General features: G+C 40.8%; 1 protein-coding gene across 1 annotated transcript in view; it reads right to left on the bottom strand.

Moving 5' to 3' along the window:
- The window catches only part of LOC126473653 (RING finger protein 145-like), a 189,902-nt gene that overhangs the window by 136,938 nt on the left and 28,592 nt on the right, over positions 1–24,372 (bottom strand). The window contains exon 3 of the mRNA XM_050100877.1: positions 14,126–14,682. Within this exon, the coding sequence (XP_049956834.1) occupies positions 14,126–14,682 (557 nt within the window). The remainder of the gene's footprint in view (positions 1–14,125; positions 14,683–24,372) is intronic.

Genomic DNA, 24,372 nt, shown 5'->3' with positions numbered 1-24,372 from the left:
AGCTTTATAGATCACAGTTTTCTGCAAAATCAAGTCTAAAATACCAAATATTTTACCTTTTTCCAAAATCAACGTTGCACTTAAAATTATTCAGTTTAGAGGGTGGTATAAAAATTAAACTTATTACTTCAGAACTTTGTGTTGTTAGGTTACTACATGCCAAGTTTCTTGTTTGTCATCCCTTTAGTCCCCAAGTTATGATGCCTGACTTTGACATTTTCTCGGGTGCTGATTTTTTTTGGATGATTTTACATAAAATTTTCTGGCTGAATATCACTTATAAAATAATTTTCATTATTGTTTTATAAGAGAATGCATGAAGCTGTACAAGATGGCCAAATTTTCTATAACAAAATATTGCCTGAGATATAACAGCTCAAAATCGTTAGAAATTCATGCTCACTCTACACAAGTCATGCACGATGTCAAACAAATGACTATGTCTCAGCCAGTATTGCTTCAATTAACATTAATCTTCACCAATGTTCACTTCACTGCAGACATGTGTAAACGTTCACATAAAATTTCATTGAAATCTGTGAATGGCAAGTATGAAAATGTTGGAAATTAGGCGATTTCACATGGAATGACACAGGGTCTCTTGTGGAAAGACATGTCACATCGAAGCCCAGAAGCAGATCATCCTTCGTGCAGCTAATCTCTTTCAGTAAGGCTACGAATTTGGCTGAGTTCTTCACATGATGGTTTTAGTGCCCCCAAGGATATCAGAAGTGAAGCTAGATATATGGCCACTCCATACAGCATGTAGGGGCATTAACGGCATTCACTATAGGACACATTGGTACACACTTCTTCATGAATTTTATGCAGTCCTTACAAGCATGGCCCAATGGCCTTGCCACAGTGGTAACATGGTTCTCATCATAACACCAAAGTTAAGTGCTTGGCTAACATTGGGGTGGGTGACCATCCGGGTTTGCCGAGCACTGTTGGCATAAGAGGTGCACTCAGCCCTTGTGAAGCCATTTGAGAGGCTAATTGATTGAGAAGAAGAGGCTCCGGTCACAAAAACTGACAACAGCCGGGAGAGCTGTTTGCTGATCACATGCCCCTTCATATACACATCCTGTGAAGCCTGTCAGCTGAGGATGACACAGTGGTCTGTCAGTTCTGTTGGGGCTTCTGAGGCCTGTTTGGACAGAGTTACAAGCATAGACGCACTGGAGCCTTTGGATGGAACCACTTCATATCTCTTCTCATTAAAGCTGACTCGTGGAGGAATGCTACTGTTTATATTGTCATCTTTGGTGCTGGGTCTCATTTAGTTTCTGATGGTAGTGATCAGCAAACAATCTTTCCTTTGTCAGCAGATAAGACTGCTGTGTTCTCTCTCTTACCAATCTTATTGCAATCCATTTTGTTGTTCTCATATTTGGCTTTAGAAGTTGGGATTCCAAACACATTACTGAAATAGGACATTATTATTGATGCCAAAGGAGGAATCCATGTCCTGCCATCAGAAATGGTGAAGGACATAATGTGGGAAATTCAGGATCATAGATAAATCCGACTTTCAAAACCAAATATGACAGCAGAAGAATGGAGAACACCAACATTACTAATGATAACACAATAGTCCTACCAGCTGACAAGGGATATATGAGAGTACTATTGTGTGCTGATGACTACCACCAGAAAATTAGCACTCTGTGACTTTTCAGTATTTGCCAATGGATCTGTTGGAAATACACTTCTTGGGTTTGCAGCAGGATAACACTGCCCAAGTCCCACAATATTTCATCAATGCAACTGTTCAAAATTTTCAGGTTGCAGTAGTTTGCTGTTGCCAAACTGCTGCAAGGGATGACAATCATGTGGCAGTATCTAAATTTATCTGGGCAGAATCAGGAAATGTGTGTGCAAGGTGAATTACATCTTTATGATGCACTGTGTCTGGCTGTGAATCAGAGGTTCTTGTTTCTCTTGTTTTAACTTAATGGCAGTTAGTGCTGGATTCCAAGCAGTGCTTAGTTGAAAACCTGGATCCCTGTTGATAAACTTGTCTCCCAGAGGAATATGTGCTGCCTCCTTAAAAATACAATCACAGAACCATGACACTGGTGATAAAACTTCACTCTTCTCATAAAACATGTGACGCCCTGTATTCAGAGAGTACTCTGTTACTGCTGATTTATTAGGTTGGCTCAGATGTGTGTGACAATGGTGTTCATCATAAAAATTTTTGCATTATTAGACATGTCCGTCCACTGTAAGATTTCCATTGGAATGGGATCATATATATGACATTCTTCCTAAGGCCAGGATTACCTTTGACAAAACCAACGAATTCCTCAATTTTGTTGGTGGATGAAAACCACACTTTATATCATGTCTCTTGAGGCTTATTTCTATTCTTGACGACATGATCAAAAGACAAGATACAAAGTGAGGTTTTCATACACCAGCAAAATTGAGGAATTTGTTGTGGTTGGTCAGAGACATTCTTGGCCTTAGACAGCATGTCGTATATAATGTCCCATACCAATGTGGGAAATCTTACACTGGGCAGATATATTGGTTGAAATGTGCACGAATGTTATGCTAAACACCACTGTAAAGCAAGCTGGGCCAACCTGGTAAATCAGTGCGAGTGGAGCATTGTCTGAACATGAGGTTTTGCATGTTTAGTGATAAGACTGAAGTTTTATCCTCAGCATCATCATTCTGGGATCATGTTTTTAAGAAAGCCATATGTATTCTCAAGGCAGACAATATTATCAAGAGGAATGTCAGCTTTCAAATAAGCCCAGCCTGGAATCCAACACTGACTGCCATTAAATTAAAACAGAAGAAACAAGAACCTCTGATTCATGACCAGATACAGCACAGTGGAGGGCAGCACAGTCATTGCCTACTGCGCACATGCCAAAGCCCTCTCTTTGGCTTCTGGTAGGGGGTACTACAAGTGCTGCTCTCATCCAACTGTGAGTGTCATCCAGCACACGCTTATTTCCTGCTCCCAGCCTGATAAATTTCAATGCTGCTACATGATTATCATCAGTATTGTCCTGCAGCAGTAACAACAGCAACAACCACCACGTGAAGATGTCGAACAATTAAACCCATGAAATATTGTGGGACTTGCACAATATTATCCAGCAGTAAGACCAAGAAGTGTATTTGCAATTGGCACTCTCATACAGGATCTCTCATACAGGATCCAGCCTACAGCATGCTGCAGCCGGATTCAACACCAAAGATGATAAGAAAAACAAAAGCTTTGCTTCATGAGTCAGCCATAAAGAAAAAAAGATAAGCAGCAGCTCTATTGACATGCACTAGTACTTTTATGGACTGCCTAAAATTCATTCCTGTAGTAAACACAATTAATGCACCCACATATGGAGTGGCCAAGTAACTAGCCTAACTTCTGAACCCCATAGTGGGACAATCCAGTCATTACATTAAGAACTCGGCCGAATTCATGGCCCTGCTGAAAGAGGTGTGGCTGCAGAATGACGATCTGTGCTGAGCTTCAATGTAACATCTCTTTTCACGTGCATACCACTTCAAGGCAGCTTGGTACACTTACCAGATAAATTTGAGCCCCAAACAAGGAACCTATTTGCACATATACTCACCGCAAGCTACTTTACACGTAGTGGAGAATTCTATAAACAAGTTGATGGAGTAGGCATGGGTTCACCACTTGGCCCTGGGATTGCCAGTCCCTATACAGAACACTTAGAGGAGATGGCACTAAAAACTGTGTGACTCACACTGAAAAACTTCTTCCATTGGGTGGATGACACCTTCGTCATGTGGGAACAGGGCGGAGAGGCCTGAATGAGTTCCTAGACCACCAGCGCGTCCATCAAAACACAGTTCTCAATGGAGCTAGAACAGAATGTAAGTCTTCCATTTTTTGAAATTCTAATGAAGAAAAGCAGACAGTGCCCTTGGACATGCAGTCCACAGAAGAAGATCCACACAGATGTGTACCTTCATGCAACAAGCTGTTGTCACTGGCACACCAGTACATTGTTCCATCTGTGACAAAGGCAGCCTCCCAGCAGAGCTGCAATGCCTTAGACACGTGTTCCACCAAAATGGGTACAGTAAAGAGCAGACTAGACATGCACTGACAAAATCATATGATACAGCCATCTGCAAAGAAGGGGGAGAGAAACTGGTAAAGAACGAGGAGGAGAAACTCACCATCATCCCCTACAACAGACCTCCCTAAATCAAAATTGTAAGAATCCTTGGAAAAAAACATCAAGGCCATTTTTTGACTGCCACAAGAAATGAAAGATGTGCTTGACTTGATACAGGGTAAACTACAATCGTAAAGACCCAGTACATATAGCATCCCCTGTGAGTGTGGCTGCCTGTTCAATGAGCAAACACAGCACTCAATCTTGCAATGCTGCATGGAACACGTTAGCTGCATATATCTGGGGCATAAAGATACATTATCAGCGGCAGAAGATAGCCTCAGTGAGGACAGTGACTTTTAGGAGAGCACCACCAAAGAAACTGCATGACAGTCTCATCAACAGGGACAAGGGATCTTAGCTATGTTCGGCATGGAATTCTGCACTATTAGCTATACGCCAATAATTTAACGCTTCATGAGTCTGAGCAACACTGAATGCACTGAGAGTTGAATGGCAGTCCACACCTGCACAACAAGACGCCGACACATGTGCCTGGAGAAAGGGGTGGGGAGAGCCAGTCACCGCTCGAGTATATTTATATAGTATGCCCCACACAATCTTGACATTCATCAGAAAATGGTGAGAGTAACACTCATCAAAACATCATGGAATTTCAACACAGCCACTTGAAAGGAAGCCTGAGGAGATTTCATCAGTGGGCAGCAATGACAATGTGATCTGAATAAAGGACCTTGACAATGTAGGATGATTGTGTGACTTTACAATACAAATAACCATACCATAAGAGTAACCACATCAGAGAGAGTAGACCAACATGTGGTTCCTGAAGCGGACCATTTAAGCAGTCACAGAGGCACCAGTCTGTATGACTGACTGAGATGCCCTAGTGACATGGCTTTGCTGCATTGGCACTGCTAACGGCCGAAAGCAAGGAGAAGCTACAGCTGTTATATTTGCTGAGGACATGCGGGTCTCCTGTATGGATTAATGATGATGCCATGTTCTAGGATAAAATATTCTGGGGGTAAAATAGTTTCCCATTCAGATCCCTGGCCGGGGACCACTCATGACATGTTATCAAGAGAAACAAAACTGGCATTCTACAGGTCAGAGCACAGAATATTGGATCCCTTAATGATGTCGGTAGTTTGAGAATTTAGAAAGAGAGAGAGATATGCTGAAGTCAGGTATAATGGGATTACATCCAGTATTCTGTGAAGGCCACTTCATCTCTGTATAACCACTGCAACATACATCTACTTGAATCTGTTTCCAATAGTCCAGCCTTGGTCTCCCTCTACAGTCAACAGTTGTTCCACCCACAGCCAAACTGACTACTGTCGATGCCTTCTTCTAGATAAGCCAAGCCACAAATTTCTTTTCTGTTTTTTTCCCCCCCAATTCGATTCAGTACTTTCTCATCGTTATTCAGTCTAGCACCTGTGCTGCAGCCTTCGTCTACAGCACCACATTTCAAAAGCTTCTATCCTCTTATTCCATGTACTGTTCATGCTTCACTTCCCTAAAAGGCTACACTTTATATAAATACCTCCAGAAAATACTTCCCGACTTTTAAATTTATATTCAAAGTAAGCAAATTTCTCTTTTAAAGGTATGTTTTTCTTGCTTTCCTTGTCTGCATTTTATATCCTCACAATAGTACCACATTTCAAAAGCTTCTACCCTCTTTTTGTATGCACTGCTTAATTCCTCCTTGATTTCCTTTACTACTTGTTCAATGTGAAGACGGAGTACCATTGAAGAGAGGCTACAATGCCATCTCTCTCGTTTCTTAACTGCTGCTTCCCTTCCATGTCCCTCAACTCTTATAACTGCAGGCAGGCTGCCTTCTGTCCAAACTGCAGATACAATTTTCCAGAACCCAAAATTATCTTCCCTGAGGTCAGCTTTCACCAACTTTTTCAACTGTTCTGTAAATAATTCATGTCAGTATTCTGCAACCATGACTTAATAAAAAGTGTTTGATAATATTCACACCTGTCAGAACCAGAGTTCTTTCGAATAGGAATTATTACACTCTTCTAGAAATGTGAGGGTAATTATTTCTTCACAAAAGGTGTCAATGCTGTATACTGCCCACACAATGAGTCTCAATTAACCAAGTCTCAAATGTAAAACACTTAAAATGGGTTCATGACGCAAGTGCCAATTTCAAAGTCTACTAAGTGTGAAGTACATCCTGTAGTGGAATGAGGAGAGAATTTTCTGGACTTCATTCTAATCTTTGATGAGACTTGGACAGCTCACCCCACACATAAAAATAAATGTCAATCAATGGATGGCTTCATACACATTCAGCAAATAATGATGGAAAAGTATTTAAAAGTTCAGTTTCATACTGAAGAATGATAACAGCCACTTTTCCTGGCAGAAGTCTATTCCTAATCGAATTTTTGTCTGTAGAAGTTACTATCAATATTGATATTTTCTGTGAAACACTTCATTCAACTCAGGTAATGTGCAGTGCTACATCTGACATACAATCCATAATATGCATGGTGTAAGAACTCTACACTGAACTTTGGCCGTATATCTACCCCCTTCAGCAAAATAAATCAGCAGTGGCTAGGCATCACATTTCCACTGTCAAATGTCAATAGATCAAACATAGAAAAATTATATACAACTAAAAATAATAAAAAATAATATTTATATGGCTACATTGTGACTATATACATTGTGACTATATACATTTTGACTATACATTTTGACTATATACATTTTTTAATAGAAAGAGTTCTCAAGGAGAAACATCTTTAAATCTGAAAACATTTCTGATATCTGTCAGACATTTTACTTAAACATCGGTGGATTCTTGAAAGGGTTTTATAGCTGCATATTTCACCCCTTTCTATACCAAAGTTAGATTCATTAAAGGGCAATACAGATCATTTTTTCCATTTAGCATTGGACTTGTGAATATCTCTATTACTCTCAAACTTAGATGGATTGTTTGATAACAAATTTTATAAATGCACTACAAGGCTGTTGTTGATACTCCCAGCTGCTTAAACCGATAGATGCAGGATGTTCGTATGTGAACTCCACCCGTAACTCCCAATTATGTCCTTTAGTGTAATGAATACTTTTGGACCAAGCAAATAATTACCACAGAATATTATCACATAAGGAATCAATAAATGAAAGTATGCAAAATATGTTAACTTACTGATTCCTATATCCCTAAAGTCAGCAATTATTCTTATGGTAAAAGTCGATGAACCTTAACGTTTTACCCGGTTTTCATCAATATGCATACCTAAAAAATTTAATAATTTTCAATGCTTTTTGCTATTCCTTGTTGATATACTAGGTTAATTGGAGGCGAGATATTTTTGACAGTACAAAACTGGATGAACTATGTTTTGTCAATGACTAAACCTAGTCCATTTGTGCAAAAACAATCAGTAACTTCCACAAATATTTCATTTACTATATTGTCTGTTGACCCCAGTTAACCCCGATTCTTTGAAGAATTGAATTCCCATGTATAAAATAGTTTCAAAATTCCGATTATTTCACAAATGAGTCAATATGGTAATATTTGACATTAAGCATGTAAGTGAAAAAAAATTCAGAAAATGTATAAAAATTATGTTTAAAGTTTGCTGGACGTTGCCAACTGCTCTTATTATCAAACAATTCATGGGTACATTCTGGATAATTTGTGCTCAGTTTTAACATAATGCAGATGAATCCTGAGCTTGCTCATGTTTCGTGTACCACTCATTCATTACAAACAGATCTCAAGATAACTCATTTTTTCTACATGCTATCTGCAGATGTCATCTGCTGTGATATATTTAGATTATTTCATCTATTTAGGTGTTTGCACCAACAGTCAATGTATCAAACTTGGGGCCTTCATGTACTTTTCACTTATTTTACATTTTTATTGTATTTGGATATTTCAAATAGTTACTATTTTTGTCCTGAAGTTCCTCCTGCTTTTTTTTTTTTTTTTTTTTTTTTTTTAAAAAAAAAAAGAGATGATCCTGTTCAGAAAACTGAGGGAAATTAATGGATCTGAAGTACTTTCAGAGGTTTTTGAAGATGGTTATTCAGATGTTCCTAGTGAGAACAAAAATCCTGATGACTATGTGAATGGATGCCTTTATGGTTCTGAGGACAATTCCACTGAAAGTGAAACTAAAGAAGTGTAGTGGCAGTGTTATCAAGTGATTCTGACAATAATGATGAAGGCGATTTTGTTCTTGTGACTGATTCGTTGTGTCATAATGTTAACCCTTCTGGGATAACTCTTGATTCTCACTTGTGCACTGACTATGCCAGTTCTTGAGTGAGACTCTAAGGACATCTTCAGTTTGTTAAGCAAAATTTAGTTTTTCACGCACTCATTGTTTATGACTTCATATCTCCTGAACTATGTGTCATAGAATGATATAATTTTGCAGATACATTCAGTGTGTTATGAGTACAGTTAGTAGTGAAGTAGTAATAAATTAAAACATCTTATCTGATGCGATAGTTTTACCTCATGAACAGTGAAAATACAGTAAGTAATAAACTCTTTTCCTTTCAGCATTTTGTGGAGGGTGTCTGTGAGAAAAAGTTCCACAAAGGTTTGAAATTATGAGCAAAATTTGTTCCAAGCTAGCAAGTGCTCAGTCTCAAATAGTAGATGAATATAGTCCGAGTATTTGCGCATTGTAAGTTATGCTGTCTTAAGACATATACACAGTTTATAACTCTAATATTTGTTTTACTATGTTGAACCATTCACATAAGATTATACCTCTAAATAAGGAGATTACACCAGGATTCTAAATTTTTGAAAATAAAATTTTTGTTGTCCCTGGAAGCTGTTAGTAAGTAAGCTGCAACTGGGACTGGATTCCATACCCCGGGATTGTCGTTTAGTTGGCTTCACGATCATATTTGTATCGTCTGCAAGAAGGGATAATTCAGCCTCTTGATTCACATACAACGGCATATCATTAACATAAAGCAAGGAAAGTGGTGGGTCAGTGATTGACCCCAGTGGGAGTCCCACTGTAATTTCTCCCCATGCAGATGATGTGGCATCCCTCTGTGTATTACTCAAACATCCTAAGATGACTCAACATTCTGTTTCTTAAATAAGAACTAAACGAGACATTTTTTGAAGTACATATTCTGTAAAAGCTTAACTTCTATAATAGAATATTGTGATTGACACCTCTATGTCATACACATAACGTGCAATGCACCGTACGGTGAGTGGCGGAGGATACCCTCTATCACTACTAGTCATTTCCTGCTCCATTCACAAATAGAGCAATGGGGAAACAACTCTTTACATGCCTCTGTACCAGCCCTAATTTCTCTTACATTACATTCATGTCTGTAATGCACAATGTGCTTTAGCACCAGTCAGTTTTAAATACTGGTTCTCTAAATTTTGTCAATAGTGTTCCTCGAAAAGAATGTCGCCTGCCCCCAGGGATTCCCATTTGAGTTCCCGAAGCACCTCTGCAACACTTGCATGTTATTTGGATCTACTAGTAACAAATCTAGCAGCACACCTCTGAACTACTTTGCTGTCTTCCTTGTACAGCTCCAAACACACACGCTGTACTCAGGAACAGGTCAGTCCTAAACCTGGTCTCCTTTACAGATGAACTACACTTTCCTGAAGTTCTCCCAATAAACCACACTCAATCATTAGCTTTCCCTAATACAATCCTTAGTTGCTCGTTCCATTTTGTATCACTTTACAAGGTTACATCTAGATATTTAATCAACTAACGCTGTATTTGAACACTACAGGTTTGTTTTTCTTACTCATCTGCATTAACTTATATTTTTCTACATTTAGAGCTAGCTGTCAGAGAGAAAATGGAGAAAGAGGGAAAGTATGAAATGATGTATAGACTGTCTAGTGAGATAATTTTTGAATGTAAAAGAAAGAGGAACAACATGGAAATAGAAAGAGCGGATCGTACTCTAACAGAAGAACCATGGGAGGTTTTGAACAGATGGCAAGAATATATTGAATGTCTGTATAAGGGGGATGAAATGCAAAGTGAAATTAAGGTTGAAGAGGAGCAACATGTGCCGGAAGATGAAGAGGGATTCACCATCTTGGAAGCAGGAGTAGAAAGGGCACTGAAGGAGATGAAGAATAGGAAGGCACATGGAATTGATGATTTGCCAGCAGAACAGTTGATGAGTCTGGGAAACAAGGCAAGAAAAGAAATAGTCTACCTCTGTAACGAGATATATGACAAAGGGGAATGGCCTGAGGACTTCCTTGCAACAGTTATGGTACCAATAGAGAAAAAGAGAAACACTAAAAAATGTGAAGAGCATCGGACCATCAGTCTAATTTCTCATGCAGCTAAAGTCTTGCTGATTGTGTAGAATAGAATGCTATATGGCAAGCTGGATAGAGGGATCGCAGAGGAGCAGTTTTGGTTTAGAAGAGGAAAAGGAACAAGAGATGCCATTGGCCTGTTGAGAACTATAGGGGAAAGATATATGGAAAAAAGGTACAGAAATCTTTGCTGGTTTTATAGATTTAGAAAAGGCTTTTGACAGAGTTCAGTGGAACAAGCTGATGGATATTTTGAAGAGGAAAGGGAGTAGATTGGAAAGAGAGATGACTGATACAGAATCTATATTTACCCTGGAAAGTAAGGATAAAGACTGGAAATGAAATGTCAGAAGGAAGCAGCACTGGACGAGGTGTCAGACAACATTGTTGCCTTTCCCCACTGTTGTTTAATGCATACCTTGAAGAGATTATTGTGAAAGGCTTAGATGGAAAAAGAGGAATATGTATTGGTGGAAAGGGAACAGAATGTATAAGATTTGCTGATAACATGGTATTAGTGGCAGAAAGTGAGCAGGCAGTGAATAACATGCTGAAAGACCTGAATGAAGCTTGTGTGGAATATGGGATGCAAATAAACACAGTAAAAACAAAGAGTATGGTCAGCAGTACAAGACTATTAAAATAGGACAATCTACCATTAGCCAAATAAGTGCATTTAAATATCTTGGAAGCACAATAACTGAAGACTTGAGGTGTCACCAGGAGGTGAAAACTTGAATTGCCACAGCAAATGAGGCATTCAACAGAAAGAGAAGACTTTTATGTGGCAAATTAGATAAAGGTCTAATGAAAAGGCTTGGCAAATGTTTTGACTGGAGTGTGGCACTATATGGGGCAGAAACATGGATGCTAGGACGAGAGGATGAAAAAAGGTTAGAAGCATTTGAGATGTGGAGGAGAATGGAGAGAATAAGCTGGATGGAAAGAGTGAGTAATGAAAGAGTATTGGAAAGGGTTGGCGGGAGATGATGTCTGCTGAAGGTTGTATGAGAAAGGAAAAAGAACTGGTTGGGACATTCAATGAGAAGGGAGTGCTCGCTAGCAGATACTTTGGAAAGATTGGTTTGTGGGCGAAGACTGAGAGGCAGAAGGAGATACAAGATGATAGATGACATAAAGGGAAGAGGAAATTATGCAGACTTGAAGAGGATGGCAGGAGACCGGACAGCATGGAGAACTACCATAAAACCTGCCTTTCGGCAGAATACTGATGATGATGATGATGTTGTCATTCTTCACACCAAATAGAAATTTTGACTAAGACATCTTGTAACCTCCTACAGTTGTTCAACTTTGTCACTTTCCCATGCACTACCGAATCAGCAGCAAACAGCTGCTCACCCTGTCCACCAGATCATTTATGTATACAGAAAATAAGAGTGGTCCTATCAAACTTTCCTGGGGCACCCCTGACTATATCCTTGTCTCTGATGAACATACTGCTGAACACTCACCACTTTACACAAGAAGTCTCCAAGCCACTCACATATCTGGGAATCTATTCCATATGTTCATACCTTCATGAACAGTCCGCAGTGGAGCACCATGTAAAATGCTTTTAGGAAATCTAGGAATACGGAATCTGCCTGTTCCCCTTCATCCATCGTTCACGGAATATCATGTGGTAAAAGGTCAACTTGCATTTCACATAGGCGATGCTTTCTAAAACTATGCTGATTTGCGGACAGAGGCTTTATTGTCTCAAAGAAATTTATTATATTAGAACTGAGAATATGTTCAAGAATTCTGCAGCACACCAATGTCAAGGATAATGGTGTGTAATTTTGCAGGTCTGCTACTTTGCACTCCTTATGTACGGGTGTCACCTCCACTTTTTTCCAGTCATTTATGACTTTGCATTGGGTGAGAGATTCATGACAAATGCAAATTAAGGGGCCAACCAATGCTGTAGAGCACTCTTTGTAAAACTGAATTGGGTTTCCATCTGGTCCAGGTGTCTTATTTGTTTTCAACTCTTTCAGTTGTTTTGCTACAACAGGGATGCTTATTACTATGTGCATGGAATGGTCAAACGACGGTATGTTTGTATGATACTCCTGCATAAATGATTTTTTAAATGTGAAATTTAAAACTTCGGTTTTCAGAACGGAAGAATGGCATATTTCACTCTTGGGAAAACACCCTGAGTTAATGATGCATTACGTAAGTCACTAGGAATGTTACATATTATAGGATCATAACTTTTTTAGGTGTTATTAGAGGTATATCCACCCCATATGAACTTCAACTTTTGGAGTCATGATGACCTGTATTTCAGATGGAAATGTGATATCAATTTTTACTTCCCTAAATTTCCTCTGCATTGCTTCTTCTGTATACTTTTTTTCTTTCTCATCTGAACTATTTTTATCAATTTTCTCACCTATTTTTAAAATCTAATTATTAAAAATATCTGTTATACATGAACTGTATTTTGCAGTGTTGCCACTCTGTTTAACAGAAATCGTGTTATCTTGCATGCCATTTGTAATCCATTTTCTGAAACGTAAATTCCAAAACAAGATATCACTGTGAATCAGCATTATGACAGCTTTATATGTCTCTGTATAACCTCATCATCCTACACCTCACTGTACTGTGGGTGTATCTTCATCACTAGCAAAGCTTTCAAAAAAAGTTAATTGTTTGTTGGCAAAGTAAGTGCATTTATCCTCTGTTGTCCATTTCTCAGTCTACTAAGACTAATGTGAAGCTATATATAATACATCCCACAATAGAAACAACTGCTACCGTCAGTTCTTATTTAGCCGGCCGCGATGGTCTAGCGGTTCTAGGCGCACAGTCCGGAACCACGCGACTGCTACGGTCGCAGGTTCGAATCCTGCCTCAGGCATGGATGTGTGTGATGTCCTTAGGTTGGTTAGGTTTAAGTAGTTCTAAGTTCTAGGGGACTGATGACCACAGATGTTAAGTCCCATAGTGCTCAGGGCCATTTGAACCATTTTTTGAGTTCTTATTTACACCATTTTTGTATTTTGTGTAAAACTTTTAAAAATAAACAACCCTTTCAGATTCTGAACATGATTTCATTTATTTGCAGTCGGATAAGCATCCACTGCACCACTGAATGCATGCTGGATGCACCATCTCTGCTGAGTGTCTTCTACAGAGGAAATCAGCACTAAGTTTTACCAAGAATAATTTTATTGTACTTTGAATCATAGCTCTTGACTGACGATCAACAATCTATTTATAATATATGAACAGATTTGCAAAAGTTCTTCAAATACTTAGTTTTGGGCGAGTTTAATGATGTTGCAGGAAGCAGGGAAAAGAATGCCCTTCACTGAATATATTGCCGCTCTAAATGGGTGGAACATACGTGCATCAACTTTTGCAAGGCTTCCATTATCAGTGTTCACAAAATTCCTTTCTATTGTTACTTGTAACTGTGTTTTCCATCACTAAATAGCTAAACTGTCCGCAGAAAAAGTATGTACAAATCTCATGATTTCAGCTAACGCTCCTTTATCTCCTACAATAAATATTGTAAGAATATTGACTGTTAATGCTATTTAATTGTTATAACCAATCAGAATAACAACAATCTGAACTGTATTTTTAACACAGGAAAATAATGAGGTAATAAGTTTGTCCAACTTACCTGTGGATTGCAGTAATTGTAGAGCTGCACCACAACAAGCAAACACCAGAAAATGAACAGCTGCTGCATTAGATAATACTGCTGCCACACAATTACAGGGACATAAAAGACACGTCCCCCAAAAACTACAAAACGGTAGAGATGGACAAAATGTGCAAACAAATCTGGAAGTTTCACAAGTACGTAACTAAGAAACCATACTCCAATAGTAATATTTGCACAGAAGTGAAGTGTAGGGAGACAATATACTGGTGCCCCCACAATTCGGGCTGATGGTGGCAGAGTATAGGCAGCTAGTAGGGTGCGATGGCTGTTCCCTTCCAAGTCCAACAGTGACGTTACGGCTGCAGACACACATACGTGGAACAGCAGTGCTTCAAAATTCCGTGTGGAAGTGCCAGTTTCAGCATCATTTCCAGGTTCTGATGTCTCCTTAATCACATAGTGAAGTGAATAAGCTTTAGAGACAGCAAGCAATGTTGCACTCAAGAGATGCATATAAAATGTGATTAGGTGCTCCATTGGTAGTGTTATCATGATCAGTGCCACAAACACAACTGTAAATAAGAAACATAGGTGTAAGTATTTCAACAGTTCATAAATGAAATGTATTTGAAGTCTTACTAGTATTAATTTCTCAGGAAAATTATCTACAGCCAGTGTAATGTAAGCTTAAAAATTTTCAGTGTTACATGGCAAATGTAAGTGAAGGAAGGATAGTGCTCACTTTACTATATGCTTTGCACAGCTTTAATCAACTTACTAGTATTTAATTTCCATCACTAGTCCCTAGATAGTGAATTTACTAAGTAATGAAAGGAGTACCACATTACAAACCAAGTCTATGATATTAATGGAACCTTCTCTCATTTCTTCACTGAATAATTTCATGTTTGAGGTTAAAAAAACAGCAAAATTAATTTTGTTCCACTTACAATTAGAGGAACAAAATGCACGGTTACTTGCTTTCCAACTTTTAAAACTCTATGATGATATCAGCAGTAAATAGATACTATTGATAAATGAAATGATCCAAATCTGCACTACATAAGAAGGCATTAATACTTTTTTTATTATAAAAGAAAAGCAAGAACTGTCATGCACAGAGGTCATGCCTTTCCCATATTTCTACACACTGTATCATTTTAATAAGCACCTTTTCTCTTGTCTACAAACTTAATTGATATAAAATGCTGCTAATCATAAGTATAAGAAAAGTATACAAATAAAGAGCTTATGTAGCAGTCTAAAACACAGCTGTATGTGGATACCAGTGCTCCCAGTTGGTGCACATCGACAGCGCAGAAAGATAAGCATATAGCTTCTTTTCTGTGTTTGCTTCGTAGATTCTTACTTAAATTGCACGTGAGTTTTGTATAGAAGGTGTAATTTTGAGTTTTAGTTACTGTAATCATACAGTCAGGCAGATTGTAGGGCAGTCGTTAGGCATTTGTACAGGTTAGTTCATACATTCTTTGCATGTTTCCCTTGCGTAATCTAGGCACGGACTCATGTTTCAGTAACTGTTGTTCAACATCGATTAGAATGGACAGGGACTGTGATTTCTGTGTTCGGATGAGGGCTGGGTTGGCATCCCTTCGCTCACAGCTGCAGGTGGCGCTGACTTCGGTCGCGCAGCTTGAGGCTGTTGCCAATGGGCACCACTGTGGGGAGCCGGACTTGGGTATCACGGGGATGTCAACCTCGTCCCTTCTGTCCCCAGATTGGTCTGCCGCTGTGGTTGCCCCGGTTGCTGCCCGCAGTGGGGCTGAGCCCTCACCTGTGGTTGATTGGGAGGTCGTTCCAAGGCGTGGCAGGCAGCGAAAGACGTCCCCGGAGGCTGATCAGAAAGCCTCCCCGGTGCGTCTGACAAACAGGTTTCAGGTACTGTCTCTGGCTGAGCCAGATGCAGCTGTCTGCCCTGTTTCAGAGGATGATTCTCAGCCTTCAAGGTCCGGGCAATCACAGAGGGTGGGCTTATTGATAGTTGAGAGCTGCAATGTTAGGCGCGTAATGGGGCCCCTTAGGGATACGGCGGCTAAGGAGGGGAAGAAATCCAGTGTGCACTCCATGTGCATTCTGGGTGGAGTCATTCCTGATGTGGAAAGGGTCATTCCTGATGTGGAAAGGGTCATTCCTGATGTGGAAAGGGTCATTCCTGATGCCATGAAGAGCACAGGGTGCAGTCAGCTGCAGGTGGTGGCACATGTTGGCACTAATGACATGTGTCACTTTGGATCTGAGGAAATTCTCTCTGGATTCCAGCAGCTATCTGATTTGGTGAAGGCTGCCGGTCTTGCTTATGAGATGAAGGTAGAGCTCACCATCTGCAGCATTGCTGACAGAACCGACTGTGGACCTTTGGTGCAGAGCCGGGTGGAGGGTCTGAATCAGAGGCTCAGACGGTTTTGCGACCGTGTTGGCTGCAGATTCCTTGACTTGCGCCACAGGGTGGTGGGGTTTCGAGTTCCACTGAATAGGGCAGGAGTTCACTACACTCAGCTGGCGGCTACACGGGTAGCCGAGGCCGTGTGGCGTGGACTGGGCGGTTTCTTAGGTTAAAAGGCCTCGGGAAAGTACGGGGTGGGCTGCTATCTCAAAGGGTGCATGGCAAATACAGGACGTGCTTGGATCAAGGAACAGTCAGAATTGTAGTTGTAAATTGTTGTAGTTGTACTAGGAAAGTCCCTGAGCTTCAAGCGCTAATAGAAAGCACAGAAGCTGAAATCATTATAGGTACAGAAAGCCGGCTAAAGCCTGAAATAAGTTCTGCAGAAATTTTTACGAAGTCTCAGACAGTGTTCAGGAAAGATAGATTAGGCAGAATTGGTGGTGGAGTGTGTGTGTCTGTCATTAGTGGTTAATCTTGTAATGAAGTCGAAGTAGATACTCCGTGCGAATTGGTATGGGTTGAGGTTATACTTAACAGCCAAACTAAATTAATAATTGGCTCCTTCTACCGACCCCCAGACTCCAATGATATAGTTGTTGAACAGTTCAGAGAAAATTTGAGTCTCGTAACAAATAAATACCCCACTCATACGGTTATAGTTGGTGGGGGACTTCAACCTTCCCTCGATATGTTGGCAAAAATACTTGTTCAAAACCAGTGGTAGGCAGAAAACATCTTCCGAGATTGTCCTAAATGCTTTCTCCGAAAATTATTTCAAGCAGTTAGTCCACGAACCCACGCAAATTGTAAATGGTTGCGAAAACACACTTGACCTCTTAGCCACAAACAATCCAGAGCTAATAGAGAGCATCATGACTGATACAGGGATTAGTGATCTCAATGTCGTTGTAGCTAGGTTCAATACCGTTTCTTCCAAATCCGCCAGAAACAAACGCAAAATAATTTTATTTAAAAAAGCGGATAAAGTGTCACTAGAAGCCTTCCTAAGACACAATCTCCATTCCTTGACTGACTATGCAAATGTAGACGAGATGTGGCTCAAATTCAAAGATATAGTAGCAACAGCAATTGAGAGATTCATACCTCATAAATTGGTAAGAGATGGAACTGATCCCCCATGGTACACAAAACAGGTCCGAACGCTGTTGCAGAGGCAACGGAAAAAGCATGCGAAGTTCAGAAGAACGCGAAATCCCGAAGATTGGCTAAAATTTACAGGCGTGCGAAATTTGGCCCAGACTTCAATGCGAGATGACTTTATAGGTTCCACAACGAAACATTGTCTCGAAATTTGGTAGAAAATTCGAAGAAATTCTGGTCGTATGTAAAGTACACAAGCAGCAAGATGCAGTCAATACCTTCACTGCGCAGTGCCGATGGTACGGTTACCGACGACTGTGCTGCTAAAGCAGAGTTATTGAATGCAGTTTTCCGAAATTCCTTCACCACGGAAGAGGAATGGAATATTCCAGAATTTGACACACGAACAGCTGCTAGCACGAGTTTCTTAGAAGTAGATACCTTAGGGGTTGCGAAGCAACTCAAATCACTTGATACGGGCAAGTCTTCAGGTCCAGATTGTATACCGATTAGGTTCCTTTCAGATTACGCTGATACAATAGCTCCCTACTTAGCAATCATATACAACCGCTCACTCACCGATAGATCTGTACCTACAGATTGGAAAATTGTGCAGGTCGCACCAGTGTTTAAGAAGGGTAGTAGGAGTAATCCATCGAACTACAGACCTATATCATTGACATCGGTTTGCAGTAGGATTTTGGAGCATATACTGTATTCAAACATTATGAATCACCTCAAAGGGAACGATCTATTGATACGTAATCAGCATGGTTTCATAAAACATCGTTCTTGTGCAACGCAGCTAGCTCTTTGTACGCACAAAGTAATGGCCGCTATCAATAGGGGATCTCAAGTTGATTCCGTATTTCTGGATTTCTGGAAAGCTTTTGACACTGTTCCTCACAAGCGACTTCTAATCAAGCTGCGGGCCTATGGGGTATCGTCTCAGTTGTGAGACTGGATTCGTGATTTCCTGTCAGGAAGGTCACAGTTCGTAGTAATAGACGGCAAATCATCGAGTAAAACTGAAGTGATATCAGGTGTTCCCCAGGGAAGCATCCTGGGACCTCTGCTGTTCCTGATCTATATAAATGACCTGGGTGACAATCTGAGCAGTTCTCTTAGGTTGTTCGCAGATGATGCTGTAATTTACAGTCTAGTAAGGTCATCCGAAGACCAGTATCAGTTGCAAAGTGATTTAGAAAAGATTGCTGTATGGTGTGGCAGGTGGCAGTTGACGCTAAATAACGAAAAGTGTGAGGTGATCCACATGAGTTCCAAAAGAAATCCGTTGGAATTCAATTACTCGATAAATAGTACAATTCTCAAGGCTGTCAATTCAATTAAGTACCTGGGTGTTAAAATTACAAACAACTTCAGTTGGAAAGACCGCATAGATAATATCGTGGGGAAGGCGAGCCAAAGGTTGCGTTTCATTGGCAGGACATTTAGAAGATGCAACAAGTCCACTAAAGAGACAGCTTACACTACACTCGTTCGTCCTCCGTTAGAATATTGCTGCGCGGTGTGGGATCCTTACCAGGTGGGATTGACGAAGGACATCGAAAGGGTGCAAGAAAGGGCAGCTCGTTTTGTATTATCACGTAATAGGGGAGAGAGTGTGGCAGATATGATACTCTAGTTGAGATGGAAGTCATTAAAGCAAAGACGTTTTTCATCGCGGCGAGATCTATTTTCGAAATTTCAGTCACCAACTTTCTCTTCCGAATGCGAAAATATTTTGTTGAGCCCAACCTACATAGGTAGGAATGATCATCAAAATAAAATAAGAGAAATCAGAGCTCAAACAGAAGGGTTTAGGTGTTCGTTTTTCCCGCGTGCTGTTTGGGAGTGGAATGATAGAGAGATAGTATGATTGTGGTTTGATGAATGCTCTGCCAAGCACTTAAATGTGAATTGCAGAGTAATCATGTAGATGTAGATGTAGATGTGTGAAAATCTCTTGCGCACATTGTTGGCGATGATTGCATGCTGAGCTGCCACTCCCATCATGTTTGGGCTCCCAGGTCCTCTGACCTCAATCCGTGTGACTACTGGTTGTGGAGTTACCTGAAGTTGCAAGTCTACTGCAATCATCTGGCCTTATCAGGCATTCTAAAGGACAACATCTGATGGTAATATCTCACATACCAACTGATATGTTGTACAGTGCTGTTCACAACATTGTCCCTCAATGACTGATGGCTGCCATGTTGAACATTTGTTATAAATAACATCATCCAAAAATCAATTGTTATCCTAGTTATTGATTTTTTTGTCATATGTAGAGCATAACGTGCCCATACCAACATAGTCTGGATGTGCTGATTCTGTGTAAAATGGATGTCTTGGTTCTAACTTTCTTCTTCACCACCTCTGCAATAGCTGGGGAGAAAAACAAAGGTCAATCACTGAAGATGACCCTGTAGATGTAGGAAGGAGTGTCTTTTCAACTCTGGTGAGATGACAGACACTCTCTCAATGAATGACTTGCTCAATAATTTGACTCTGGAAGTGAGTGGTGGCCTATCCCCAAAGCACAATCTGTGCACTAAAGTCTCCCTTGAGAAGGAATGAGTGGGGAGCAATCTTTTGGTCACTTTGGCTTCCACTGTAACTTCTTGTGTGGCCTTGATAAGAGGGAAAGGAGAGGAGTGGCATCTGTAATCAACAAAAACAGCCCTTCCATCCCCAGCCCTATCTCAAGCAACATCATCCTTGTGTAGGGGTGTGGCTCCTTAACACAGGTGTTCTGGCGACTTTAAAATGAGTTTCCTATAAACAGATGTGAAACTCACTCACTCACTCACTCTCTCTCTCTCTCTCTCTCTCTCTCTCTCTCTCTCTCTCGGGCCAGGAACTGTAATTCTTCCAAATGCAATCGGCATTCATTTATATTCTGCTGCAACAGAGAAGTCCCTGGGGGAACCACTGATTAGTGATGGTTGTACTTGTTGTTATCCCTCAGTGGTGGTGATTTACCCAAGAGATCAGGGGGGGACATTTGACAGTGCCTGGCTCTCTGGTACCTCCGTGCAGTTATCAGTATTCTTAACAGTAAAATCACCATTGGAAAGGGAGAGCTCACTGATATAATGGTTTAGCTGCCACTTTCTTTGATTTAAAATAACTTTTGTGTGTCTTTTTCATCACTTAATGGGGGGAGTTGTTTGTATAGATAGAGAGGACGGCTTAACGGGTTCCTGAAAGTGTGCAGTGGTACTAGGCTGAGGTTCCAAGAGTGTAGTCGATGGTTTCTGAATGATTTCAGCTTCAAGTGTAACTTCCCCCCCCCCCCCCCACACAGGTACACTGGCATGTGCATGTACTCATACTTGAGTCTGTAGGGGCTAGCTATTGGTACACCTGTACGTCAGGAGTAGATGTGAACTGAAGTTGCTCCACAGGGATCCCATGAGTGACTACGGAAACAAATATTGACCCAGATAGAGCTCCACATGCCTAAGCAAGCTTTATACAATGGGGGCAGCAGGTGCCCCAGAAGTTACATCACTAGAGATTGTTTTAACTCAAAAGCCATTCATCAGCATGTAGCAAACCTAGAGGTTAAATTTTTTTTTTTCCCCTTCAATAGAGGTGTGTACCCTCCTTAAAGTCCAGTGAAGCCAAAACCATCTTTCCCCAAAACACACAATGATCAACCACTGGGCCTAGCAAAGGTGCCTGAAGAATGCAGAGTTAGAAGAGGTATGGTAGCAATGACCAGTCTCCCAGATAGGGAAACCCGGGGTCTTGTAGCCATACTCAACAACTGCTGGCATAGCTCCCTGAGAAAAACAGAGCCCTCCCTTCCCTAAGTTGTCAGACGCTTTTTGTCAAACCCTTCTGCTGCGGCCTTTCAAGCTTGGGTGACCTTTGCCAGTAGCTATGGTACCACCAGCATAACCCTCAACATCGTTGAGGCACACAAATCCTCCCGCCCACCACTAAAGGTGTCTTCGATAAGGCAGTTTCCTCCAGAAGGACCTAAAAGAATAATGTGTTCATTAATTTTAAAACTAATTATGAATACATATCCTGTAAACTGTCCATGTTGGGAACACCCAGCTCCTAAAACATCACGAGGCTCCCAAAAACTTGACCCAGGGCAAGCAGAGTTTGAGCCCTATAATACATTAAGGGTGTTGAAGTCTCCCAGTAGGAAAATGAATGAGGGAGTTTTTCTATAAGATCAGTATGAGCCTCAAGAACTATTGCCTTTTGTGGTGGTCAGTACGGAGAGCATATAGTAATCCTCTGACCGACAAGAATTTCAGCTGTAACTGCTTGCAGGTCAGTAACCTAGGACACAGTAGAAGAGTGATGTTTGTCACTTGCAAACATGTTTACCCTTCTTTGGCCCTTTCCCCCCATCATGCCATCTTTGTGGTGGACAGTAAAACCTCAAAGCATATGACTGTCAGTCAAGTTTAAAATGTGTTTCCTGTAAACAAAAGCATAGGGGATTTTCTTATGCTACAAGTTTTACTTTCTCCACAAGTGTACTGAAGCCACTGATGTACCATTATACTATGGCAGACATTATGTTTGTGAGGCTCATCTTTCACCCTTTCTATCCACAAGTGTGAGGATTCTGCCATGTTTGGAGGTTTAGTGAAGGGGCTAATTGTTGTCCCAAGCACATTTTGTATATCGCTGTCTCAGAAGTGTAATTATTAGAAATACCATATGCAATGAGATCCACACGGTCTGATAGTTAATGACGTGTCTTTTTCTGTGGTTGATGATTCCCCTTTGGTTTGTTTGTCAGAGGAGACTTCAGAGGAACATTCATGGCACTGCTGGACTGTTTACTGAAGACAGCCTTTTGAGGTGTTGGAAGCTCTATAATGTCAGTAACCATGGTGTTCTCTGATTATATGGAGGGAGTTATATAGTATTCACAATAAAAGCAGCTTACAACTGCTCTTACACAAGTATTGGTGCTGGCACTATTTACTTCCATTTGAAGAAGCATCAGCTTTCTGAATACGCTTTTTGAGCTCTGAAGCAAATGAAGTGGCGAGAGTGGGAGGTCGTATTGCTTTATAGATCTTTTATGTCTCACCAAACAAAACACATGCTGTTGTTTTCAGCTCATGTTTGGTATGCCCACCAGAACGCACGCTGAGTTGTTTGTGGCCGAAAGTCTGAGTGATCCACGACTCCACTGCAAGCAGAGAGTGTTGGTACCATTGGGCATTGCCTCCAGTGTCGTAGCTCCCCTGTTGTGACCAAAGCGGACTCCGAATACAATCAAATGCTGGCATTAGCCCAGATCTGGTTTATTCAGCCTGCACTGCACTGCACTGCACAAGTATTCTGAACTCTTCATTCTGTCACACACTTACCATTTCTGTTTTGTTCCTGACTGAGCTTTCAGACTCTCTGCTCACCAGTAAAGTTGACATATGGTGTTTTTTGTGGGTGCAGTACATTATGGTGTGCTGCAATTATGCCAAAAGTTTTTTGTTAATGCTATCCTCTCATTATGCAAGTTACAACATCCTTTATCTTCCTTCCTTCAAGGTAGACAAGGTAGTTTCTCTTCCACACAGGGTGATCCCCAGAGCAATTAATGTACTTTAGAGGATGAACGAATGACCCCTTCGTGGGCAGCACTAGCCTACAACATTTGCTGCAAGTAGCTTCTCCCTTACAAAGGATTGGCATTTAAAAGAGTCAATTGGGTAGGCTATGTGAGGTCACATCTTAAAGTGAATGGAAGCTGCTTTGATTAACTCTGGAGGTGGTGTGCTGCTAAATGGAACAATAAAGGCATCTATTTTTACCAGTTTGTCAGCCTCCATAGTTGAGGGTCAGCTGACTTATAGGCAGGGGACCCAGCTTTGATTCCTGATACAGCCAGGAATTTTTCCTTGGCGGGAGGATTGGAATAGCGACCACTCAGCCTGATAAGGCCACCTGAGGGCTACTTGAATGACAAGTAGCAGCACAATGTGTGCTAACCCAACAACAGCAATGTGCTGAACCCACAACCCTCCAGACTGCATCTGTCATGGCATTGACTGAGGATGATACTGCAGTTAGTCAGGCCTGATTGGCCCCTCTGCGGCCAAAATGGCAGTGCTTTTCTTTCTACCAGTTTGCCGTCTACCCTTTTCATCATATTTTGTACGTCCATCACACCTTCTTGAGCCCAGGTATCTGTCAGTTCTTCTTTGGGAATACCTACAATACCCTTTCATGACAACAAATCTTTGCTGTAGTTCAAGGAGTTGTGTGGCTCTGTTTTGACGTCACTTTACCCAATGCATTTAGCTGCCTGGAAGTCTGTTGCTTGCTGGGAACCAACACCGTTCCATTTCTCAATGGCTTCACAGGCTATAAGGTGCCTCCACACAACCAGAATGAAGAAAGGTGAAACTTTCTCGAAGGTTTTCTTTCTAACTATTAAAAATACATTCTATCTAGCAGCATGAACTGAAGTATTCTGAATAATCATTGCTTCAGGAGGACTGGCTACATGAGCCTTCTTGTTGGGTGGGGTGTTGATATCCACTAGCAGTATACTCATTCACATAGGAGTTCAGTTGGAAAAGTTCAACAGTTCCACTTTGGGCACACAGGCAGCTAGCGAATTAAGGGTCTACCCAAACTGAGCTCCACTTGGCTGAGTAAGCCTTGTACTTCTGGGGTTCAGCAGGTTCTCTAGAGGCTGTCCACAAACAGCTGTTCTGCCTCAGCTGCTAAGAGTCTTATCAGCATGAAGCAACTTTGAGATTGGAGT

Source organism: Schistocerca serialis, chromosome 4 (genome assembly GCF_023864345.2).
Source record: "Schistocerca serialis cubense isolate TAMUIC-IGC-003099 chromosome 4, iqSchSeri2.2, whole genome shotgun sequence".
NCBI classification, from domain to species: Eukaryota; Metazoa; Arthropoda; class Insecta; order Orthoptera; family Acrididae; genus Schistocerca; species Schistocerca serialis.
Note: the sequence above shows the minus strand (reverse complement) of the source record. Positions and strands in the feature narration are given on the sequence as shown.